The sequence below is a fragment of the Narcine bancroftii genome, chromosome 2, assembly GCF_036971445.1.
Source record: "Narcine bancroftii isolate sNarBan1 chromosome 2, sNarBan1.hap1, whole genome shotgun sequence".
In the NCBI taxonomy this organism is placed as follows: Eukaryota; Metazoa; Chordata; class Chondrichthyes; order Torpediniformes; family Narcinidae; genus Narcine; species Narcine bancroftii.
The window spans coordinates 27,775,814-27,799,383 of record NC_091470.1 but is presented as its reverse complement, the minus strand read 5'-3'; the positions used below and the strand labels follow the sequence as shown (position 1 = coordinate 27,799,383).

General features: G+C 40.6%; 1 protein-coding gene across 1 annotated transcript in view; it reads right to left on the bottom strand.

Annotated features, from left to right (window-relative positions):
- Nucleotides 1–4,641: 4,641 nt before the first annotated feature.
- Nucleotides 4,642–23,570, bottom strand: part of LOC138753305 (protein phosphatase 1 regulatory subunit 37) — a 247,124-nt gene continuing 228,195 nt past the window's right edge. The window contains exon 11 of the mRNA XM_069916166.1: nt 4,642–6,476. Within this exon, the coding sequence (XP_069772267.1) occupies nt 6,360–6,476 (117 nt within the window). The 3' untranslated portion in view covers nt 4,642–6,359. The remainder of the gene's footprint in view (nt 6,477–23,570) is intronic.

The following is a 23,570-nucleotide window of genomic DNA, read 5'->3' as shown; positions in this document are numbered from 1 at the left end:
TTTAGTCTCAATAAAGAGTCCCAACCCGAAACGTTGACTGACACATCTCTGCATGGATGCTGCCTGAACTGTGGACTCCCTCCTGCCTCTCTTTGTTCCCAGTCTCTGAAACATTATATTCTCGTTTCATTGCATGATGCCAGATAAATCCAAATTTACACACTTCATGGGCTGAAGAACACAAATCCACAGAAATGCATCCAGTAAATAACCCAGTACAATGTCATAAAATACATCTTGCAAATGTAAACAGAGGTGGTGCTTAAACCACTTTCAAGGAAATGGATCATACAGTTGCAGTACAAATCATCGGGAAAATCCAATGAAATGTCCCTGTCCACATTCAATTAAATGTTCCATGAAAATGCAATGACAAGCAATATACAGATCTAATGAAATAACCATAGGACTTCGATGAAGCACCCCAACCATAGAAATCCAATAAAATTGTAATGCAATCTCCAGTGAATTGTACTGAACAAATACAGTGGAACACACAATGCAAAACGAGATCAATTGTGTTAACACTGTAGAAAAAAAAAACCATTCCAATGCACTCTGCAAAATCATTTTGATGCACTGTGCGAATCTATGCTGCACACTTGTACACTGTATAATCCCTTCGCAAAGCATTGTGCGAACCGTTTGCAACCTGCTATGTAATTCCATTGTCAAACAGCAGCCACCTATTCCAATGCAGAGTGAACCCATCATTACAAGTCGTGCAAATAAAACAAATAACATTGTGCAAATGATTCATAACATACCTTCCAAATCATACCATAAGTGCTATGAGTTTCAAATGAAAGTTCAATGGGAATTATTTTGAATGCGTGACTTGACATGACATTTCAACATTTCTCACAAGTGAGGCCAACTGAACAACAATGATAAAAAAAAACACATTAACTAAGGTGATTGGAGTTGAAAATAAAATGAAAACTGTGTCCCACAGTGAGTTCCATTAATATTACTTTCAGGTATATTTTAGTGTTATAGATAGCAAATATCCAGTGATACTTGGGAATTGAGACAGGCATCTGAATTAAAGTCTGGGGAGATAAAGGATGAAGAATGGGAGGGGGAGGAGTCCAGAACAACTGACAAAAGCTGTTAATTGGATATGCTAAGAAAAAAGGTGAGAATTGATCTTGGCTCTGTGAAAGGAGACAGAGGGAAAAGGGAAGAGAGAGAAAGACAGACAGACAGGCAGAATTAGAAGAAAGGAGACAGGGGGGGACAAGGTATCAACTCAAAGAAGGGCTCAGGTCTGAAACGTCAGTTATTACATGTACATGATCCTTTATCCGGAACCCTTGGGGGACAGTGGGTTCCGAATTTCGGATTTTTCCGGATTTCAGAAAGCCAGATTTAAGCCCACCCAAATTGTGCTGTCATCTCTCCCTCTCACCCCCATCCCCCCTCACCCACCCGACTCATACTGCAGTCTCCCCCCTCACCCGCCCGACTCACACTGCCGGTCTCCCCCTGCCCCTGCCCGCCCCCTCGCAAGACCTACCGAGTTTTTCCAGCATTTTTGTGTTTTTACTGCAATCACAGGGTCTGCAAACTTTTGTGTTTCACTCCAAAGAAATGTCTCCTCTTTGGTGTATAGCTCTGTCATCTTGTGAACAACATATTCCAACACTGGCTTTCTGCTGGGCTGCGCCTTATTGAGGGAGATGCTGACAGTGGGTCCAATAGGAAGACTTGCTGGAAAAAAAAACAAGTGAACGACCTTCAGGAGAGGTGGAGGTAAAGTGAGTAGGAGATACCTTGACCAAAGGAGGTAAGACTAGGATGTAGCTTTTAAAAGAGATGGATTCTAGTCACCCCATTGTAGGAAGGTGAGGACACTTGCAAATGGTACTGTGGTGACTTACCAGGATGCTGCCTGGATTAGAGAGTATGACTTATCAGGGGAGGCTGGACAAACTTGGTTTGTTTCCTCTGCAGCGCCAGACACTGACGGGTGACCCGATAGAAGTTTATAGAATTATGAGAGGTAGAAATTCAGAATCTTTTCCCGGGATGAAAACATCAAGTGCGTGTAAGGCAAGAGGTGGAAAGTTTAAAGGAGATACATGGGGCAAAATTGGAGTTGTGAAGTCCTAGAATGGTCTGACAGGAGGACTGTGGAAGCAGACAGGAATGTGGTGTTTAAGTGACATTTTGACAGTCACATGATTATGGAGGAATGCAGATCATGTGCGGACAGAAGAGACTTGGCTTGGTTTAATTTGTCCATATTCTGTGCAGACGTGGTAAGATAAAGGGCCTGTTCCTGTCCTGTTCGGCATTCTGTATTTGGAGTAAGTTGGACATGTAGCAAAGTGTGATCTGGACTTTGAGAGCAGGTGCAGGGCATCTGTCCTTGTGAGGATCTGGCAAAGCAGAAATTGGGATGGAATTGGAGCCGGAGTATGGTTGGACTGGAGAGAAAATTTATAATGTATTGACTGGCCCCACCAGTGATATTAGAACTCTGTGAATTGCCCTGGTCTGCCGAAAATTCTTTATTGGGCTCCTTTTCTGGAATCTTAATTTTTCTTAGTCTTTGATGGCATTTTATGGCTTTTGGAAAAAATATCAAAAAGATTAGATTTCTATCTAACCTATCATGGCCTCTGTCCATCCCAACTTACTTTACAGCCAGTGAACTACTGCTACAGAGTCAGTAGTTGCCATAACAATACAGGCCCAGCAAGTTTCCATAGACAGCATTAAGATCAAATATTCAAATCGGGTGACATGGTGAGCGCATCAGTTTAGTGCAACACCGTTACGGCACCAGCGACCAAGGTTCAAATGCCGTGCTGTCTGGAAGTAGTTTGTATGCTCTCCCCGTGTCTGCATGGGTTTCCTCCAGGTGCTCCGGTTTCCTCCCATCGTTCAAAAAGCGCACCCGGGTTATAGGTCAATTGAATGTAATGAGGTGGCACAGACTCGTGGGTCGAAAGGGCCTACTCCCATGCTGTATGTTAAATGTAAATAAATTTAAATAAAATGACATTATATTTTTTGTTAGTGCCATAGCTAGCCCTCTCCCTTCCACTGACTCCATCTGTAACTCCCGGCTGCCTTGGGAAAGATGCCAACACATTGAAAAAAATCATCCCACTCTCTCTAACCCTCCAAGCAGGAAGAAGATACATAAATATGGGGTAACGTACCACCAGATACAAGGGAGGTTTCTTTACCATCGTTATCAGACTCCTGAATCAGCCTCGGTATATTAAAATTATATGGCCTCCACCCCATCCAAATTAAACTCTCTCCGTGTCTTCCCAGTGGTACTATGTATGAGATGTCTAACTCGTCTGCTCAAAATACAACCTCTATCAATGCATGTGACAATAAACATGAAATTGATCTGTGAAATTTCTGATCTCTTAAATTAAAACTTGTGAGGGCAGGCACCTTCAGCTGAGTAGGTTTCCCTCAGTACGAAATTGAAGCATTGGCCTCAATCTTAAATTCAAGGCTTAAGGTAATACAGTGAACCCCCTGGTATCCGGCCCTAAGGGAGATGGTAGATGCCAGATAAGTTGCTTGAGGTTTACTCTTACAATGCCTAGCTAATACAACCAGATTAAGAAAAACAGCTTTAAAATCCAAATACTAGACTGTACTTATACTGAACAACTTTACTTGCATGAATATAGAAACCTTAAAGCAGTTTACTTTATTTTCAGACACATTCTTTGAAAACATTTAACCGTCACTGCATCTGCAGGTTCCTCCACTTCCTCTGAGCCGCCCGAAAGAGAAACATTATAGTTGATAACCCACTTCCCCTAAGTTTATAGATAAAGCATCCGACCTGGGTGACTCTTAATAAGCAGAGATAGGGAGACATGTTAAGAGCCATTTCAACGGTGAGTGGCATGAACCATCGCTCTTTCACACAACTTTATTCAAACAGCTGCTACAAACAAAGTCCAACCAAAGCCCTCCACTGGATGAATACTTGTTCCCATCTTCACCAAACGTTCATGTGTTACTTCAGAGATCATTTACTCTTGTAATTTTAAACTTCTGTATTTTTACCTATTATCTTATTCTTATTCATTTTAATTTTTAAAATTGACTTTCCCTTGATTTTCTTTTGGCCGGTTGCATGATACAACCAGGGGTTTTATTGGAGTTCAATCATCCAAGCCACAGTCAGTGCTATCATTTCAATGCAGATACAGCATCACTTAGGGGTGCTCTGGTATAAATTCCCAAGGATTCTGAAGGGAGGCACGGTTTCTTAGGTTAGTGGAGCAAGTGCTTGGGATGCCAAGCAAATTGGGCAGCGCTCGTGAAGAGAGGAGCAAGAGTTCAACGACTCTTTATTTCTCTCTCCATTGATGCTCCCTGTCTTGAGTGCTTCGAACATTTCGGCTTCTTCTTTCAGATTTGCAGCATTTGCAATATTTTGCTTGCAGCACTCTTAATTTGCTTCACAAATGAGTGTGGCTGTATGATAGTTAATATGACCATGAGGGAAGCAGTATTGATTTAATTTTGATCTCCCCACTGATGGATCTGGAGAGCTATTTCATTCAAGCAATAAATTGAGGATTCTCAGAATGCATTGATTGGATACCAGCTTTATTTCACATATATGCTTCTCTGTATAACTCACAAGTTACAGAGTTGTGATTAAGCGGTAAAGCACTTTAGGGCATCATTGTTTGAAAAATGCCGGTGCACCTATCAATGTCCAGTGACACCCTAGTTAAATAGGTTTTTGTTTTTTTGTGCTGTGTTAGTGTGCGGTATTTTCCGAGAGTCATACTCATTTACCAATCTAACAGGGTTCTGCTGCAATGTAATTTGGTGGATATTCATAAATAGTTATATTTTTAGATAGAATTTGCATGATTTTACCGGACCGAAGAATGTCTGACATCTCGGCATTGGTCCTTGACACGCAAACGACTAAAACATAATATCTCCGTTTCCTTACGCAAGTTTAGACAGCACACCAGAATTGCAGTAATCAAAGAGGCGGGATTTGCAACGTGTGTCAGTGATAGGTGCTATTCATTTGCCTGTTGTTCACAGAATGGCTGCAGTTCACTTTAGACTACGTGTGTTCCGGGAAATTTACTAGGGCTCTAGGAGGTAAAAGGTCGGAATGGGAATGAGGGCGCCATTCTCGTTCCAACGTTTTTACATGGCATGCGTTCCGGGAAAATGCCAATAATTTAATGGAACGCAGCAGCTAGATAAAAAAAAAACAATTAAAGATATAAACAAAATAGAGAGAGTACAGAGAAGGTTCACGAGAATGTTGACAGGATTTTAAGGTTTGAGTTACAGGGGAAGGTTGTGCAGACTGGGGCTTTTTTCTCTGGAGCATAGAAGATTGAGAGGGGACTTGATAGAGGTGTTTAAGATTTTAAAAGGGACAGACAGAGTAAACGTGGATAGGTTTTTTCAATTAAGAGTGGGGGAGATTCAAACTAGAGGGCATGGTTTAAGATTGAAGGGGGAAATTATAAGGGGAACATGAGGGGAAATTTCTTTACGCAAAGGGTGGTAGGGATGTGGCAGACGTGGTTGAGGCGGGATCATTGGTTACATTTAAGGAAAGACTGGATCGTTACATGGAGAGGAGAGGACTGGAGGGGTATGGACCGGGTGCTGGTCAGTGGGACTAGGAGGGTGGGGATTTGTTACGGCATGGACTAGCAGGGCCGAACTGGCCTGTTCTGTGCTGTAAGTGGTTGTATGGTTATATGGTTAAATGTCTGTTTGAGATGGGCAATCACTTTAGTTACATACACATTGTCTTTATTTCCGGTGTTTACATCTGGAATGTATACGTGAGCTCGTGTTCCCTGGTAAAAATCTTAGGTGTTTGTCAAAGGATTAACATCGGGCTGCGGACAGCTGGAGACTGATACCTGGCTGAAGGAGGCACTAGGTATTGGAACCGGGATGCAAGAGGGTGCCCTGCACGCTGAAGTCTTCCTAATCATGTCAGAGATTTAGATCTGGAACTCCGGTTGCCAATGGTTTGGACTGAAGTCTATGTGACTGCAGAGGCTACGGGAGCACTTGAGGCGAATCTATGGACACTCAGTAACTCTGGGGGAGCTCATATTTGGTTCTCTTTCTCTGAGTGTAAGGGGCTCCAGGCAATTTCTGCTAACGCTGAAGTTCTGCCTCCCTTAGACCAGAGTTATGTTAATATTGCATAATATTACACCTGTTTTATTACTTGACAATAAAGGAACCTTGAATTTGTTTCTGTGTTGCTACTTCTTCATGAATAGTGTTTGTAATCCTTCCTCCACCGCAGTCCGGAAAAAGCTGTTTTGTGTGAGACCATCTCCTGTTTGAATTTTTATTATTTGATCCATTCACATGGCCTCGTCCCTCTTCTCTCCCGGTTTTGTACGTTTCCCAATCGAGTTCCTCTTGCAGTGCTCTGCAATTGTAAGCAGCAGTTGTTTCTGAGTTTCTATCAGCCAATCTTCCTGTAAAGGAAGGAGAGAAAAAAAGAACTATGTATGTTTGGATTCTGCAAAGGAAAAGGCTGTGAGTCGCCAGTTGAGAGTGGGGGCAGGTGACCATCATTGAACGCTGAGACATAACCAAAAGCACCTCGGGATGACTTGGCTTTGAGTTTTCATTACATCATTCAGGGCAGTGCTGTTGTTTCGGTCATCATCTCACCTTGATGTGGATGCTGTCTATTAGTTCAGTCTTGCACCAGAAGTGATGCGACCACTCCGTAGTATTTATTGCTTTTTTTTTGTCTTCCAGTACACAGTGGGAGAACAGATTGCATGTGCACAAGTGAGGAAGATTGAAGCTGACAGCCTTTCTCTGTTACATATTGTTTTATCCGTGAAGCTTTCTTTTAGCATGAAAATGACCCAATTAGCTAAACATAACTAGATGCAGCAATATGATGGGATTTGCATAACGATTAATACAACCTGAGGTGCAATGTGTCCTGTTATTGGTGCTGGATAAAGGGAAAGGGGAGAAAAGAGGAATATCATGGAGATTTCCTTGCAACTAAATAGTGCCAAAGAAGAATATGGAAAAGCTTTCCTTTTGGATAGAAATCAAGGCTGCACATGGTTTGGGTGAAGGGCAGAATTGTGCAGGCACCCATTTATTTATTTATTTATTCCGACATACAGCACGATAGCAGGCCATTCCGGCCCGCGGGTCCGTGCCACCCAATTTACACCCCATTACCCTACGATTTTGAACAGTGGGAGGATATCGGAGCCCCCCTGGAGAAAACGGGGAGAGCGTACAAGCTCCTTACAGACAGCGCGGGATTCGAACCGTGGTCCAGCCCTGATCGCTGGTGCTGTAAAGGCAAATATGGCTTGAGTATAGAATAGGGCAGCTTGAATATTGCTTGCGAAGCATATATGGATTGATTCCAATCTTAGTTAACATCTAGACTGGACGAGGTTGCAAAATGGTAAGTGGAGTATCTGGCGATTTGAACATGGTGTGGTTAAAACGGCAAAGATTAATTGTCTTTTGGGAACAGTTTGGCATGTGCTAGATTGAGTATAATTTTGGAAATTATAGAATGGAGCCAACTGAACATAGTTTGGAGTACACCATGAAATATTGCACAATTCAGATAGAACAACAAGACCTAGGAATAGAATAAAATGAGACACATTAAACACAAGTTCAGTAGAGTATAGAATAGGGCAGATTGAAATATTTTTGGTGTATTGTAGAACAGGGTTAATTGAATGTAATTTGAGGATAGCATGGGCTGATGAAATATGACTTGAGTATAGAATGAAATGGTTTAAGCTGGAATAGGGCAGATTGAACAAGTTTTGATCTGAGTATAGGTTGAAAGTTATTGGTTAGAATATTGAACCAGCCATGGTGAACATTTTTGAGAAATGTAAAAAATGAATGCGATTTAAGTCTATAATGAGATTGATTCATCTTGATTTAGGTATTTAATTGAATGGGGTGAATCGTACGTTATAGATAAGAGTATTGAAGAGGCTAGATGTGTCATGAACAGGGAAAGTATTGAATGGAACAGAAATTGTATAGGATTTGGGTAGAGTAAATAATGCTGATTGAACATGGCTGGGGACAAGTAATAATGGAGCAGTTCAAACATAGCTTTGGTGCAGAATGGTGAAGGTTGAACATTATTAACATTGAAAATAAAATGGGGTAGATTGAAAGAGACTGTACATTCTGGATGGGAACATTTCAGAGTAGAATGGGACAGACTGAGTATATTTTAAGTTTTTAAATTTTATTTAAGAGCATAGTAGAAGCTGATTCCTGCCATTCAAACCCATGGGGCTCAATTACACCCAAATTAATCTACATCTTGGATGGTGGAAGGAAACTGGAGCAACCAGAGGAAACCCACACAGACATGGGGAGATCATACAAACTCCTTACAGACAGTGCTAATTTGAAACCGGGTTGCTGGCACCATAATAGCATTATGCCATCCTTTACGCAAACCGTGCCTCCCATATGATTTCGCTATTACTTTTAGGAGATTGAACATGGGAACCTAGAATCCAAACCGGTATTCGAGAGAGTCTAGGGGACAGAAGGGTTCCCGAAGGGCCTTTGACGCTGAAGTGATCATGTCAGAGATTTGGATCAGGATCAGTGGTTCACAACCTTTTTCTTTCCACTCACATACCATTTTAAATAACCCCTCAGCCATCGGGATTAGTAAGAGATTGCTTAAGGTGGTATATCAGTGAGAAGGGAAGGTTGGTAATCACTGCTCCAGGCCCAATTGTTACTGAAATATTTTGCTTGAGAAAAAATTGTCATTGGCCCATTTCCATTGGAGTTAGGAAACCGTGCACATAACGAGTCAATTAAGTACGATTAAACCAGTGGTTTTCAAACTTTTTTTTTCCATCCACAGACCACTGATGGCGTAGGGATTACGTGAGTGAAAAGAGAAAGGTGGAGAACTCCTGATCTGGAGTTTGGGTTGCAGATGATTCAAAGAGAAGTCTGTGTGGCTACAGAGGCTGCAGGGATTGAAGGTGAATCCATGGACACAGTGCCTCTAAAGGGACTCTTGCTTCTCTTTCTCTTGTACTGTAAGGGGCCCTGGGGAATGGTCATAGTCACTCTTTATCTGCCTTATGGTAGGCAAAAGTTAAAGTATATCATGTATGTTACATTTTTAATGCATCATTATGTGACAATAAAAGGAACCTTGAACCTTGGGTAGATTGTAGAATGGGACAGATTAAACATGACTTGATAAGTGAATAGAATGGATTATTATTAAATTGTCTAGGACAGTGGTTCTCAAGCTTTGTCTTTCCACTCACATACCATTTTAAGTAATCCCTATGCCATCGGGATTACTTACTCAGGGGATTGCTTAAGGTGGTATGTGAGTGGGAAGGGAAGATTCAGAATCACTGCATTGTACTGAAATATTCTGCTCGAGAAAAATTGTCATTGGTCCATTTCCTTTGGTGTTAGGAAACCATGCACAGAACGAGTCCATTAGTCAACCTTTTTCTTTCCACCCACATACCACCTTAAGCAATCCCTTCCTAATCACAGAGCACCGATGGCACAGGGAATACTTAAAGTGGTATGTGAGTGGAAAGAAAAAGGTTGAGAACCATTGGTCGAAAGTATTGAAATCTTTGAATGATTATTTGCAAAACAAGTTAGCTTTGGAAAATTAGCAGTCTGATTTAGGATAGAATTAATGTCTGCACCAGTGCAAAGTCACGCAGATTTAATTTTCCATATGTCCCGAAGCTCTCCATGTGTTTCAGCAAGCTCATTATTATCCTCCTTAGTGTAGCCACTCCATCTCCCTCTAAGACTGATTCCACAACTCCCTCAGACTTCCAAACTTTGAAAAGATTTTGCTTTTGCAACCCATTGCATCTAACGACCACCTTGCTTCCAGCCAATTCCTCTGCATTTTGAAGTCATTCTCTGCGATACAATTTAGGTTATTTTTTTTTTAAATTTAAGGCAAATCTGTGAATCCACTTTCTTACCAATGCAAACATCTCAAATTGAGAAATGTGATGATAAATCTATCCTTTCACCAAAATACCATTCACCTCCCTAAAATCTACTTCCCTTGCTTGATTGCCTAACATCTTAGTCAAATGTGCTTATTGTGAGCTCTATAACAGATGAGAAGAATGTGTTTTTAGATGTAATTTCAAACATGTACAAAGGTTCAGAATGCTTTCTATCTATATTCCACGGAATTTAGATTTATTTTCCTTACACTGCCATCTCTTTAATGACCTTCTCTTGTTTACCAACACTTGCAGAGGAAATGCTTTCACAGAGACCTTGGCAATCGACAATAGGGTTATGACATTTTGCATTCATTGTGAATCAAAATGCAACATATGGTGAATGTTCCGAAGTAAGAAAAGCTGAGATGTAACCTGCTTTAAATCACCTTGCTTCTGAAAAAAAGTGATTTTGCAGAAATATCTGGTATCGAAAAATTAGATGAGTGAGCAATTCTGAGTTTCGTGCAGCTTGAATATAAATGAATGAAAATTTCCCCCAGTGAGTGTCTCCCAGCGAGCCAATGTTGGTTTCAGTATCTCACAGAGAGGTCTGATTAAATATTAAGGAGCTAACACTCATCGTCTCGGAGTTGCCTTTAAGAAAATAATAAAAATTTAAAATTCTCATCTTTGTAAAAGTCATGAGGGTGAAGGATATCTATTTTAGAAGGTACGAGTAAAGAAATTGTAAAACTGTGTTTTGTCAATAGGTTTGATGATTTTATGTTACACATAAGCTTATAATTTACAAGTAAACCATTGAGGAATACCAAATACTACACTCAATTTTCTAATCTACATTTCCATGGATTGATACCCTTGACTGCGAGCGGAGTCTAGGAACATAATTACATAATCTTACAGATGAGGTCTTCTCTAGAGTTATTGATCCGTTTCTATCTCACTGGTGTATTATTGCATGTCAAAGAAAATAAAACCAAATGTACAAGTGTTGCCTTTAAGACTTCATCCTTTTCATTCCCTCTCTCCAGAAGCAATGATGCACTGAAGTTTCTCGTGAGTAGGAGAGGGGTTTCAGAGAAGGAAAAAGTGTGTAGTCATGAAGAGTGTTGTGAGTTTCAGAGAGTGTTGACAGTGTCAGAGGGTTTTGGCAATAGGAAGCAGTGTTGTGAGTAGGGCACCGTTTTGCGAATGGGGGAGATTATTGTGTGCGGGAGGGTGTTGCGAGCGGCGGAGGGTGTTGCGAGCGGGGAGGGTGTTGTGGGGGATGGTGCTGTGAGTGTGGGAAGTGGTTGGAGGAAGGTGCTGTAAGTGTGGGCAGTGTGTGGGGGAGGATGATGCGTGGATGAAGGTATTGAGAATAGGCTAAATCTGCATTACTTATTTCCATTCAGCCCTTCAAGTCAATGTCAGCTCTCACAACAAAAGTCATTCTCCCATTAATTTTCAAATTGAGACATACAGTATTGTAGCAGACCCTTCCGGCCCATGGGCCAATGCCGCCCTGCAACTCCAGTATGCTTTAGAAGGGTGGTGGAAACCCACACAGACACAGGGAGAACATGCAAACTCCTTACAGACAGCAACGGATTTGAACCCAGGTCACTATCTCTGTAATAGTGTTGTGTTAACTGCTACATTAACTGTGCTGACCTGAAATCTTTTTACCCCACATTTCCACCATACTTGTCTCCTCCCTTCTAGATTGTACCACACACTGGCATACTAAGGGCCAATCAGTCCAACAACCTGATCTTCCTTGGGATGTTGGTGGAAAATGGAGCACTTGGGAGGAGGAGCTTAAAATGTGTAACCACAGAGGGAACATACAAACTCCACAAAGACAGCACGGAAGGTTGAATTGAACTCATGTTGTTGGACTGATGAGCCACTGTGCTGAGAATGTTCCATTTGTCACGAGAGCCATTATGTTTACAATCATTATTGGAGCAGATGATGGAACTGGGGACTTAAAATGGCTCAAGCTTTTTACTGAGATTCTGATAGCTTGGAGGGAAAGAGGAAACTGTTCCCACCTGACCCTTCCCCCTCCATTAACAACCAAGAGGCCATCACATCTTCTATGGTGTTTTGAATCCACACTTCCGCAGCTTGCGTGAAATCGAGGAACACCGGACATTGGAAATACTCTAAGTAACGTCGATCTATTTCCTCCCATTCCAAACTTAAGCTTAAGTGGTAATATTTCACCTACTGTATGACAGAAGGACTTTGTCAGAGGTGTATCACCAGAATATTATATTGCTCAGCTGTTGGCAAACTTCATTTAGCTTAAAGTAAACCGGAAAAATTGGACCAATATAATATTCTTGTGACATTTATTTCTGACAGAGTTCGTTTGATAGAAGTGAATTATTGCCACTTAACTTAAAGACTGATGCAGGTTAAAAAAAAATGTACTGACTGTATATCTGTGTGACAGCATGAGGAAAAGTAAATGGTAGAGATTAGGTTTGTTTATCCAACAAAGCTTTTCGAAAGGCACTCAGATAGTTGATCTTGCCTGTTCCTCCAGTTACACCAGAAAGATAGGCTTCCATCACAATATTGCCCCTGATCCTCGCAACCTGGACCCAAACTCTAGCCCCTGCAGCAGCCCAAAGTAAAAGAGGTCTGTAAAACTGGTACTTCCTTGAGATGTGACAAAGGGCTGCCGCCTGCTTGTGCTCTCTGTCTGTAGCCAGCCTGCTAATGAAGAGATTGATGATGAAAATGTCAGGATGAGACAGTTCAACAGAATTGCTCCCTGTGAGTGACAGAGGGCAAGCACTGCTTTTACAGCCAAGAATAACGCCACCAGCTGAGCGCAGCCAGCTCCTCGACAGTGTGCCAAGGCAGCTACAGTGTGCATAGAGGAAAAGCAGACCTTCCAACGCCTCAGTCAATCTGCTATGCCTCAAACAAGCACCTTTTTTTTCATTTTTTTAATCCACACTTCCTATTAATTTTCTTTTCATAAGATGCAGTGATTTTAATTTGGCTTGCAATCAGCTTATCCAGAAACATTAGTTGGGGAAAATGCATTGCAGTTCTCTGTTTCCTTCTTGTTCTTGCCCTCCTGTTTTTTGTCCCAACGTGATCCAGTAGGTGGTGGGGAATGGTGTACACCTTGTGATTTAAAGGAGCATCAGCCTCTTTTCTGTTTTTCGAAGGGAAAAGGAAGATGACTGCAAACTTAGTCTAAATCCTTGACCAACGCTCTGTAAAGATTCACTTGGAGCTGAACTTTATATCACTGGAAAATTTAGCAAGATAATTGTATCATTCCCCACAAACTAATGTGGGCTTTTTGAAAGAATACTTGCAGGGTTTAATTTATCCTCCTGAAGGACAAAATTTTGGAATTCCAGTCCAATTCAATAATGAAGTCCCATTAAAGGAATCACATGAATTGTTATTATGTGGTGTATGATTTATGAGGGTGTGGATTTGTTATTAACCAACGAACTGCAGAAAAAAGTTTCATCTCATATTTTTAGATAAAAGGGAGAAATTTTATTTACTTTCTAATAAAATCTCAAGGGACGTTAATGAACCAAATTATTGGCAAACTTGTTTGATGATGTGATATTGAAGTCAGGAACCTTCAACGAAGCCTGATCGTATTTCCCAAAGGGAAGCTTATGAAGATAAAATTACTTCTCCTTGTATTTCGCCAGAAGAACTAGAAATAAAAGAATGAAAGCTTGTAACTTTCTCCAAATAGGTGATGACTTCCTTAACGTGCCCATTTAGTTGGACTCACAAGAGACTACAATCTGGAGCAAAACCAATCTGCTAGAGAAAGTCAGCAGCGTCACAGGGAGAAAAGAATGGTCAATGCTTTGACATAGGAGATTTCATTGTTACCTCCAGTTCAGTTACACCACTGGCAGATGGATTTGCAAAGAATGTCCAGCCGGTGGTATTGTCTAAGGTATGGATGAATTGACCTCTCATGCCATGAGAACAGGCCCGAATCCCATGAGTACTGCATGGATGTTAGGTGACTATGTCAGGGCAGGCCTGCATCACACTGACAAGTTAAGTCAAGTTTATTGTTATCATATTGCACAAGTACAACCCGACGTAACAGCGTTCTCTGGCCCTCGGTGCCAAACATGCAGACACATGAACAGGCATAACACATATACTGACAAACGATACATATGTAAGACAAGTATTTCTAGATAAAATAAATAAATAAATAAATAGATTGTGCTTCCAAAATATTAGAGTCTCGGGTGGTGAGACCGAGCAGTTCCTTTGGTCGTTCAGCCGTCTCACTGTGTGTGGGAGGAAGCTGTTCCTCAACCTGGTGGGGCTGGCTCTGATCCTCCTGTATCTCTTTCCCAATGGGAACAGCTGAAAGATGCCATGTGTGGGGTGGAATGGCTCCTCAATGATTATGTGCGCCCACTTTAGACACTTTACGTCGATTGGGAGACTCAAGTGATCCTCCCTGCTGCTCTGGTGGCCCTGTGAATTATTTCTCTGCAGCAACTGTACCACACTGTGATGCAGCCAGCTAGGATGCTTTCAATAGAGCTCCTATAGAAAGCTGACGGGATGGTGGTCAGTAGCCTTGCCCCTTCAATCTTTTCGGGAAGAGCAATCACTGTTGCGCCTTCTTGATAAGTGAGGAGATGCTGTGGGTCCATGATAGGCCACTAGTTAAGTGAACTCCAAGGAACTCCAGTTTGTAATGGGAGAAGCGATACTCAAGCTTGGGAGAAGCTGCAGAAAGGAAAGAACATGATGCAATTCTCCTGCTGCCCCACGGACTGGGAAAAGGCAACCAACATTCTGAAGTACTCATCACTCTCTTTTCTTCCTCCTCCTATCAGAGGGAAGACTCAAGAAATCAAGCACCCACAAACTTAAAGACAGATTTTCCTCACAGCCATCAGGCTCCTGAACGACTCATAACTCTATACTCTGCAATTGTGCTCTTGTCCTCTTACTTTGTACAGCTGTATGAATGTTAGAGTTGTCTGGTTAGACTGCTCACAGAAAAAATCCTGTCACTTTACAGGGTATAAAGTGACAAATAAATGTAATATGCAAGCTTATCTGCACTCTCACTGCCTCTGCCCCTTCCCCCACCCACATCATCCTGAGTTGAGAGTCTGAACACATTTCATATCTGGCCCCTCAGCTTTATGATTGCCATTACTGGTGCTTTGAACAAGGGCCTATGCAGATAAATGGAATTCCCAGCATTCACTCAAAGGTTAAGCTAAGGTAGGTGTTTTATATTTTCAGTTTTATTTGAATTAACATTAATTGATTTAAATTTATGTCAATTAAATTTGTGCTCATACTTTACAATATTGTATTGAGTTTTATAATGTATTTTATTCAATGGTTTCTATATGTCTGATCATCCAAGACATGGGTCAATAGTGAAAAGGCAGTCTTCGAGGTGAGATGCCTACAATTCCACCTTCCATGCCATATCAGTTGCTCATAGCACTTTATGGAATAACCAAGACAGTGAGGCCAGTGTTGCATTAAAGGCTGCTTGGCTGTAAAAGGTTAACACAGTCATGGGGCAAGCAGAGGCTGGTGGGTTTTGGACAGTGATCATTGCAGAAAATGGCCTGTGCCCAGTAAGTTCAATGGTTCGATGTCTTTCAGGGAAAGGAACCTATTCCTCATTCTCTCTGCATGTAGTTCCATCAGAAAACCACATGGTTAAACTTTTAATGCTCATTTGAAGCAGCTGCTTAGTTGTAACAACTGCTGGAAAAAGTTTTAATTTTAATTTGGAGATGTGGCATGGCAACAGATCCTTCCAGCCCATGAGCCTGTGCCACTCATGTACAACCCCATGATCAACTGATTAACCCCAAATGTAGTTTAGAACATGGGAGGAAACCAGACCAGCCGAGATAACCAACGCAGACACAGGGAGAAGATATAAATCCCTTGTAGATAGTCCAGGATTCGAACCCAGATCACTGGCACAGAAACTGCATAGCACTAACCGTGTCACGTAATACTGCTGTGTTGAGTTACACCTTTTACAATGCGTGTTTACCATCGGTAGCAGTACACAAATCCACAAAAGTCATGGGGCATCCAGAGAATGTCAAAGCCAGTCAATATTTTGGGCCTGAGCCTTTCATTTGCTGGGTTTTTTTTCCATCAGCACCCACCTTGAGAACTAGTGGGGTAGAATTGGCTGTCGTCGGCAAACTTGTTGCTGCCTGAAGTCACCTGGACGACAAGATGTGATGGTTGTTATGAGTCCAAAGGACCCAAAACCCAGCAGCAATAGATATGCACCATGAGAAAGGGTTACTTAAACAAAAGTTGTTTTTAATTATCTTTGAACATGAAAATGGAATCAAACTTTAACTTATCTCTATTGACTCACTTAACCTACTTAACCCCCTTCTAATTCTAAGTGAACGTGTGTGTATAAAGTGTGTGGAAGTTCAGAAAAGTTCCTTGGTTCACAGTCGAATCTCACTGGTTGCAGGCAATTCTTGTACTATGCACCAAAGTTAACATTAATAAAGTTCACCAGAGTTTGGTGCTTAACACCAAATGGTTACCACTCAGGAGGGTTCGTGTTGGTTTTCAGAGAGAGTTTTTCTTGTTCCATGACATCCACAACTGATTCCTCTTTAATCAGCCACTTCAGTGTCTTTCTGATGAAACTTGCCCCCTTCAGGGCTCTCCAGATGATAACCTCTTTCTTTCAGGTCATCACAGAGTTCTTTTTCTGTTTCTTTTATTCCAAGGGAAACACCAGACAGCCAGTCCTCTCCTTTGACTAGGTCATCTTCCAAAACTTGCCAGTTTGTCCCTCTGGAACTAATGTCTGTCTGTCTGTCTATCTGTCTGTCTGTCTGTCTGTCTCTCTCTCTGTCTCTGTCTGTCTGTCTCTCTCTCTCTCTCTCTCTCTCTCTCTCTCGCTCCCTCCATCTGTGAGAACAAAGCCTCCTTTTTTTTCTCCTGCCTGCAAAGATCGCATGACCTTCTAGACAGTAAATTCTCTTTACCAGATAAAGCTGCAACTGCATGTTTTTACATGTTTCCTTTTGCAAATAACACTCCATTATTGAAGTCTCTGAGAACTCTTGCAAAAGCTCCTGCAAAAATTCTGCTTTAAAGTGTTTGTGTGTGACCTGCTCTAACAAACCTTTCCCAATTTATCTCCCAAACACCTCTATAAACTCTGTCACACCATATCCCACCTTCCATAACATCATGTCACTGATGGGATGGAGAAGGATTTCTGTGAAGTGAAAATGGAATGCATTGCTGTGCGTGGAATACTTTAGCAATGGTATATAAAATATCTGGGAGTCAGTAAAGCCAGAATTTCATCACATTTTAGGAAATGCTGTCCTTCAGTTTGACTAACAATATACTTCTCACACATTTGGGTATGACAAGATGGAATGCAGAAATTCAAGGTTGTCTTCCTTTGGAAAAAAATTGCATATAATTTGAGAAATAAATGTGCTATGTTTTTACAAATTTGGCACCCGTATACTCCAACATTTGGTTTAAATTTATAACGTGGTGCTTCCTGTGTCTCTGGACCTGTGAGAATCTCCTCTGAATTGTATCAAAGGGTTTTGTTTAAATATGTGTGTTAAATGGCATCTCTCTGTGCAATCCTGAAAGATTCTTTCTTTCCTTTCACTTTATATAACGATATTTTTATCTTTATATCAACTATTTTGAAGGAGGGAGTTGGGGGGTGGAATTATATACTATCATGTATGTAATTTTAGGTTTTTTTCCCCACTTTGTAATCTATACTATTATATTAATTTTGACTGCATGTATGGAGAAAAATTTGAACAAAATATATATTTTTTAAAAACAGTATATTTATCTTTTTGGAAAGATAGCATTCTCTTTTCTTTTAAGCACAACGCAGGAAGTTTGAAACCATATTCAATGCATTGTACCTTAGTCACCTTTTATTCTGCTTTAATCCCTTACACCAAGTGCTACATCACTGGTTACTATACATCTACTCCAAAACAGCAGAGAGCACTTGTCACATCACAGCCCAAAGTGATTGTTGATTTGCTCCCTCACTGCAATTTAAAATGTAAACATTTAGACATACAGCTTGGTAACAGGCTCTTCCGGCCCGAACTGCCCAAATGCACCAATTAACCTACAAATCCCATACAATTTTAGAGGGTGGGAGGAAAGCAGGGGGGGGGGGGCACACGCAGACACACGGAGAACGTACAAACTCCTGACAGACAGCGCTGGATCTGAACCTGGGTAACTGGCACTGTAATAGCTTGGCGGTAACTGCCAAATTTACTTTTGAGTCTTTCATTGGATGGTGGCTGACTTCTTAATAATTTTAATCCTTGCTGATATCAGACATTGAGATTTATTATCAAAACATGACTTTTTAACCACTATTTTCCATATAAATCGAGCTATGCTACAAAGGGATTTAATTTAATCTAGTCATGTACTGGTTATTGCACTCACATGAAATTCTCTTTGTACGTCATCTAAAATCACCCATTAACCAATTTATCTCAAACAGAACAGCAGAGTTCTAACAGAATCAGAAAGATCACAGTAAGCTTTTAAGTCTGTCAAGGAAGAGTGAAAAAAAATTGAAGCAACTGTGCCCAACAGTGTATCAGATGAGGGAATGAAACACGTCCCACTGATTCTGAAAGCCCTCAATCACCTAATGTAACAAGTCTGCATTTTACCTTGTTCATTTTGCAAAATTAATATTTTTTTAAAAATGTGTATTTCTTATCTAAGCAAAAAACAAGAAGGGGGTGAAACAGAGGAAAGAAATTCCTAGCAAAAAAATACGGTCGGAGGCATTCAGCAGAATGAGCAGGCACTTGTAGGAAACATTTGTCTTGAGACAAAGTCTCGACATGTATCGTTGACAGTTCCTTTCCCCTCCATTGCTGCTCAATCCGATTCTAGTAGGTTTTTTTTTCACTCTAGATTCCAGCATCTGTAGATTTTTACATCTCCAAAGGAATTCCCATATCTCCTAGAAATTCCCAGAAATGTTGGAGGAACTTGACCATTCTCGCAGCATCCGTGGGAGGTAAGGACTCTGTGAGACTGGCTGAGGTCCTGCAGTGTCTGCAGACTTTTAATGTTTCGTTCCTGGAAATTCCATCTCAGTGAGGAAATGTCCAAAATGAACTTCTTTTTCTGAATATCCAAACTTTTAAAAAAAATGAAAGTTATTGCAAAAATATTTGGAGGAAAATAATTTTAATGATTTAATTTATTAACTTTCAGTATGAGAAACCTAGTTTTCATCAAATAAATCAGCTTCCATGTTCCATGATGGTTAATAAGGTGCTTATTAATAAGGTCAATCATAGCATAGAATATAGGAGCTGGGAGGTGCTGTTGAGACTGTTTAAGGCATTGGTGAGGCCAAGTTTGGAGTATTGTGTGTAGTTCTGGTCTCCAAATTACAGTAAGGATATCAATAAGGTAGAGGGAGTGCAAAAAGGGATTTTAAAAATGTTGCCTGGACTACAGTATCTTGAATATGGAGAAAGATTGAGTAGACCGGGACTTTATTCGTTGGAGCGTAAAAGGTTGAGAGGGGGATTTTATAGAGGTATTTAAAATTATGAAGGGAATAGATAGAGTAGATGTGAATAGGCCTTTTCCCCTGAGGGTAGGGGAGATTGGAACAAGGGGTCATAAGTTAAGGGTTAGGGGGCAAAACTTTAGAAGTAATATAAGAGGATGCTTCTTCACTCAGAGAGTGGTGGTTGAGTGGAATGATCTTCCGGAAGAAGTAGTTGTGGCAGGGTCAATTCTGTCATTTAAGAGGAGGCGAGGTGAGTTCATGGATATGAGGGGGTTGGAGGCTTATGGGCAGGGAGTGGGTAGGTGAAACTAGTGGAGTTTCACGTAAATCGGTGCAGACTAGAAGGCTGATATGGTCAATTTCAGAACTGTAAATTGTTATATGGGTATGTGGTTATTATTTCTTTCAAGGAACTACACTATGGCATGGAATATAATCCACCAAATAAGGGTCAGTGGTGGTCTTTAAGTGCTCCAAACCTCTCCACCACTCATTAAAATCATTGCTCAGCTTTGATTTGAGGAACGTCCCCACTTTCCTTGATTCACTTAATTTCCAAATATCCATTGATCTCTTTTTAAGCTTGAACTTAGCAACAGAATATTCACAGCCAAGGACAGACAGGTCTCTGTGGGAACAGCGAGAGGAATTAAAATGGCTAGCCAACGAGATTCTAATCGGCACTGGTGGACAGACTGCAGGTGCTGAACAAAGCAGCTCTACTTCACCTGAAAGATCTACTTATGGATGGTGGAAGTGAATGTGAGACTCTGTCTCACCTGGAGTTCAATTCCAGTTGATTGGCACGACCCTCTCTTGCAAATGAGAGAGAAAGGCAGCTGCTGGGTATGTGTGTAGTTTGGATTTTGAATGATAAACTCTAGTACTTAGAGGGGAAAGGATCTAAAGAGTCCAGAGCTATTTCATTTAAGGCATTCAACATCTCTTACTGAAAGCAGTTTATACCTGAGGCAATATTCCTAGATTGTTTCCTGAGAAAAAAACAGTGTTTTAAAGTATTTGCATGTCTCAGTCCTCCCCATAATTTTGCTTCATCTTAATTTCATTTTAATTTCTTTTTCAGTATGCAGCATTTAGTGAACATATAACAACAATTTTGAGAATCCAAACCAATTAATACACTACAAGCTGTGAAAAAAATTGACTATTTACATTCAAACTCTGAACCATGCTGAGTTGAGGTACGTTAAACTACTGCTGTTCCACAATGTTTATGCTGATTGTTTTTGCACAGTATAATTTTCAAAGCTGCGTCATGGAGAAAATATGTTCCCTGAAAAGAAAACCTAATTAATCAACAAATGGCCGTAGTTTCCAGCAAGGTTTTGTGCACAGGGTGTACCTGGAAAACAACTTATTGCCAATCACAAGAAAACGTTTAGGTCCAAAAGGGCTCTGGGTTTTTTTTTTGTGTGTATGTGTTGTGTTGTTACTAGGGTCTTATTCCTCCATTTTCTTTAGGATGGACATATAGATATTTTCCCTCTCCTCTGTTGAATGACTCTTTGAATCTATAAATTGGATTATTACAGGTGGATACTTGTAAGTCAGTGTGGACAAGGTGGTCTGAAGGGCTTGTTTCTGTACTCTTTGACTCTGATTCTTTAATGCACAAACTATGCCGCTCTTTTTAAAAGCATGCATTTATTAGTTTAAAACTGCACAATTAAACACATAAAGATCATTCAAAACAATACAAATACATGTGGTATATAAAAAAGAAATAAAAAATACATCCCCTATATACCACTCCTCCCCCCCCTACCTTCCTACAAGAAGAAAAAAGAAAGAAAGGGACAAGAGCCCCTCAACAGGGGCAGGCGTCTATTAATTTAATGTCTCTTATAGTATACTGAGATCTTAAGAAGAAGGGAACATCAGAGCTTCATTTAAATATTAACACCCATATTTTGTAAATAAGGGCTCCATATCTTCCAAATTATATAATATTTGTCTCTTAAATTTATAAGTAATTTTCTAAAGTGGTATACAGTACTGGACTTCAGTATGTCACCTTTCTAAACTAAAATCTGTATCAGACTTCCAAGTTATGGCAATACATTTTCTCGCTATTGCTAAAGCAATTTGAACAAACTTTTTTGATGCATATACAATTTCAACTTAGGTTCAATATTCTTACTATCACCCAATAAAATGAACATTGGATCCTGTGGGAATTTAATCCCCATTATTCTTTCCAATAATTTACCCATTTCTAACAAAAAAGGTTTAACTTTAGGACACTGCCAAGTAGAATACTAGGTCACTCTTGAAGGACAAGAGCAGGCATTGCGTGACAGATTCTCCCAACATCACACACATGCTTGATTTGGAAGGGTTTTTTCAGTCCTCCAGGCTTGTGAGCATTGAGTCTTCGAAAACCTTACTTTATCTGCACAGAGGCAATCTTTATCTCAAGAGAGCGCATCACCACCACTTTCTCAAGGCCAAATAGGGATGAACCTTGAGGAGTGGCCTTGCCAGTGATGCCCACATCCTTATGAAAGAGCAACAAAACTTCTTTGAAGGTGTGCTTTTCAACGTATGAGTTGAAAATGACTGATTTTTATCTGCTTGCTTGGATTTTGGAGGATTTTTCAGAGTTTTAATAGATCCCAGAGTTGACAGAATGACATTCATGGATGGAATGGATGGTATTGATGGGAATCCCAGGGGCAGGTACTTTTCAATTGCATTGAGACAGCATAAAAGTAACAGTTTGGAAATAAACCATCGGCCCAATGTATCTGCATCATGTTGTCCATTGGAGGGATTATTAACCCTGCTCTTTAACCCCTCCAACAATGGCTCACCTTCAAATGGACTGGAGTCCCAGCAGAATCAATTTCTGTTCAATTTTTTATATGGCCCCAACTGCAATTGTTGCTTCTATTATTATCTCATATAATGTCAACCTCATTCAATCCAGGTTAATTATTTCAAGCAGTGCTGTCTGTAATTTTACTTCACTTTAAAGATAATTTAGACATACAGCTCAGTAATAGGCCCTTTCGACCTTTGAGCCCGTGCCTCCCAATTGCACCCAATTAACCTACAACCCCAGTAAGTTTCTGAAAGGTGGGAGCATCCGGAGGAAATCCACGCAAACTCCTTTACTGACAGCACCAGATTCAAACCCCTGTTGCATCATATCGATGTGATTCTAATATCTGTTCTTCTCTTCCTTGTCCAATTCTATCTTCTCAATCTCTCCCCATGAATTGACTGGCCTTGGCTCATTTCACCACTACAGATTGACACTGATTGGCGTTGTTATTGTGACATTGCAACAGCTTTGACTATGATAAGTATCAGCTTGGCTCAGCTGGGGGCACTCTTACCTCTGAGCTAGGAGGTCACGGGTTCGAGTCCCTCCGTGGAGCACTTGAGCACATAACACCTGTTGCATTGTGTTATTGAAGATGATGTCCTTCAAATGAAGACATTAAACTGAGACTGCATCTGTCTCTCCAAATGAATATTAAAGTTCCAATGACTCTTGAAATTAATTCTTGGTTGATTGAATGAAATATACCAGATCATCATATCATTTTATTCTACACAAATCAATAGAATTATTTTCAGAAGTGTTGCCTTTACAAGTACATTTATTGTTATTTATTGAGGCCAAATTTCTAGAGCATAACTATAACCAACATTCTCTTGCCCAACATTCATCTTTCCTCAGTCAGTGTATGAAAGAAAAGCAATTGCTAGCCACTGCTACCTGCTACCTTTGCTTCAAGTGAAATGGCTGGCATATACTAAGGAATAAATCTCGGAAGATTTCATTAAAAGCAAAAGCGGTGTTTTGCGTGAAAGGTGATAATTCTCAGTTTTTAACTTTCATTTTTCCCCCTGCGAAAGGAACCCAAATATTTTACATAGGTTGTGAACCTTTAATTATGTTCTTCATAACCAGTGACCGTCCAAATCATTTGTGAAATGGAGGTCGGATTTCAAAGCCA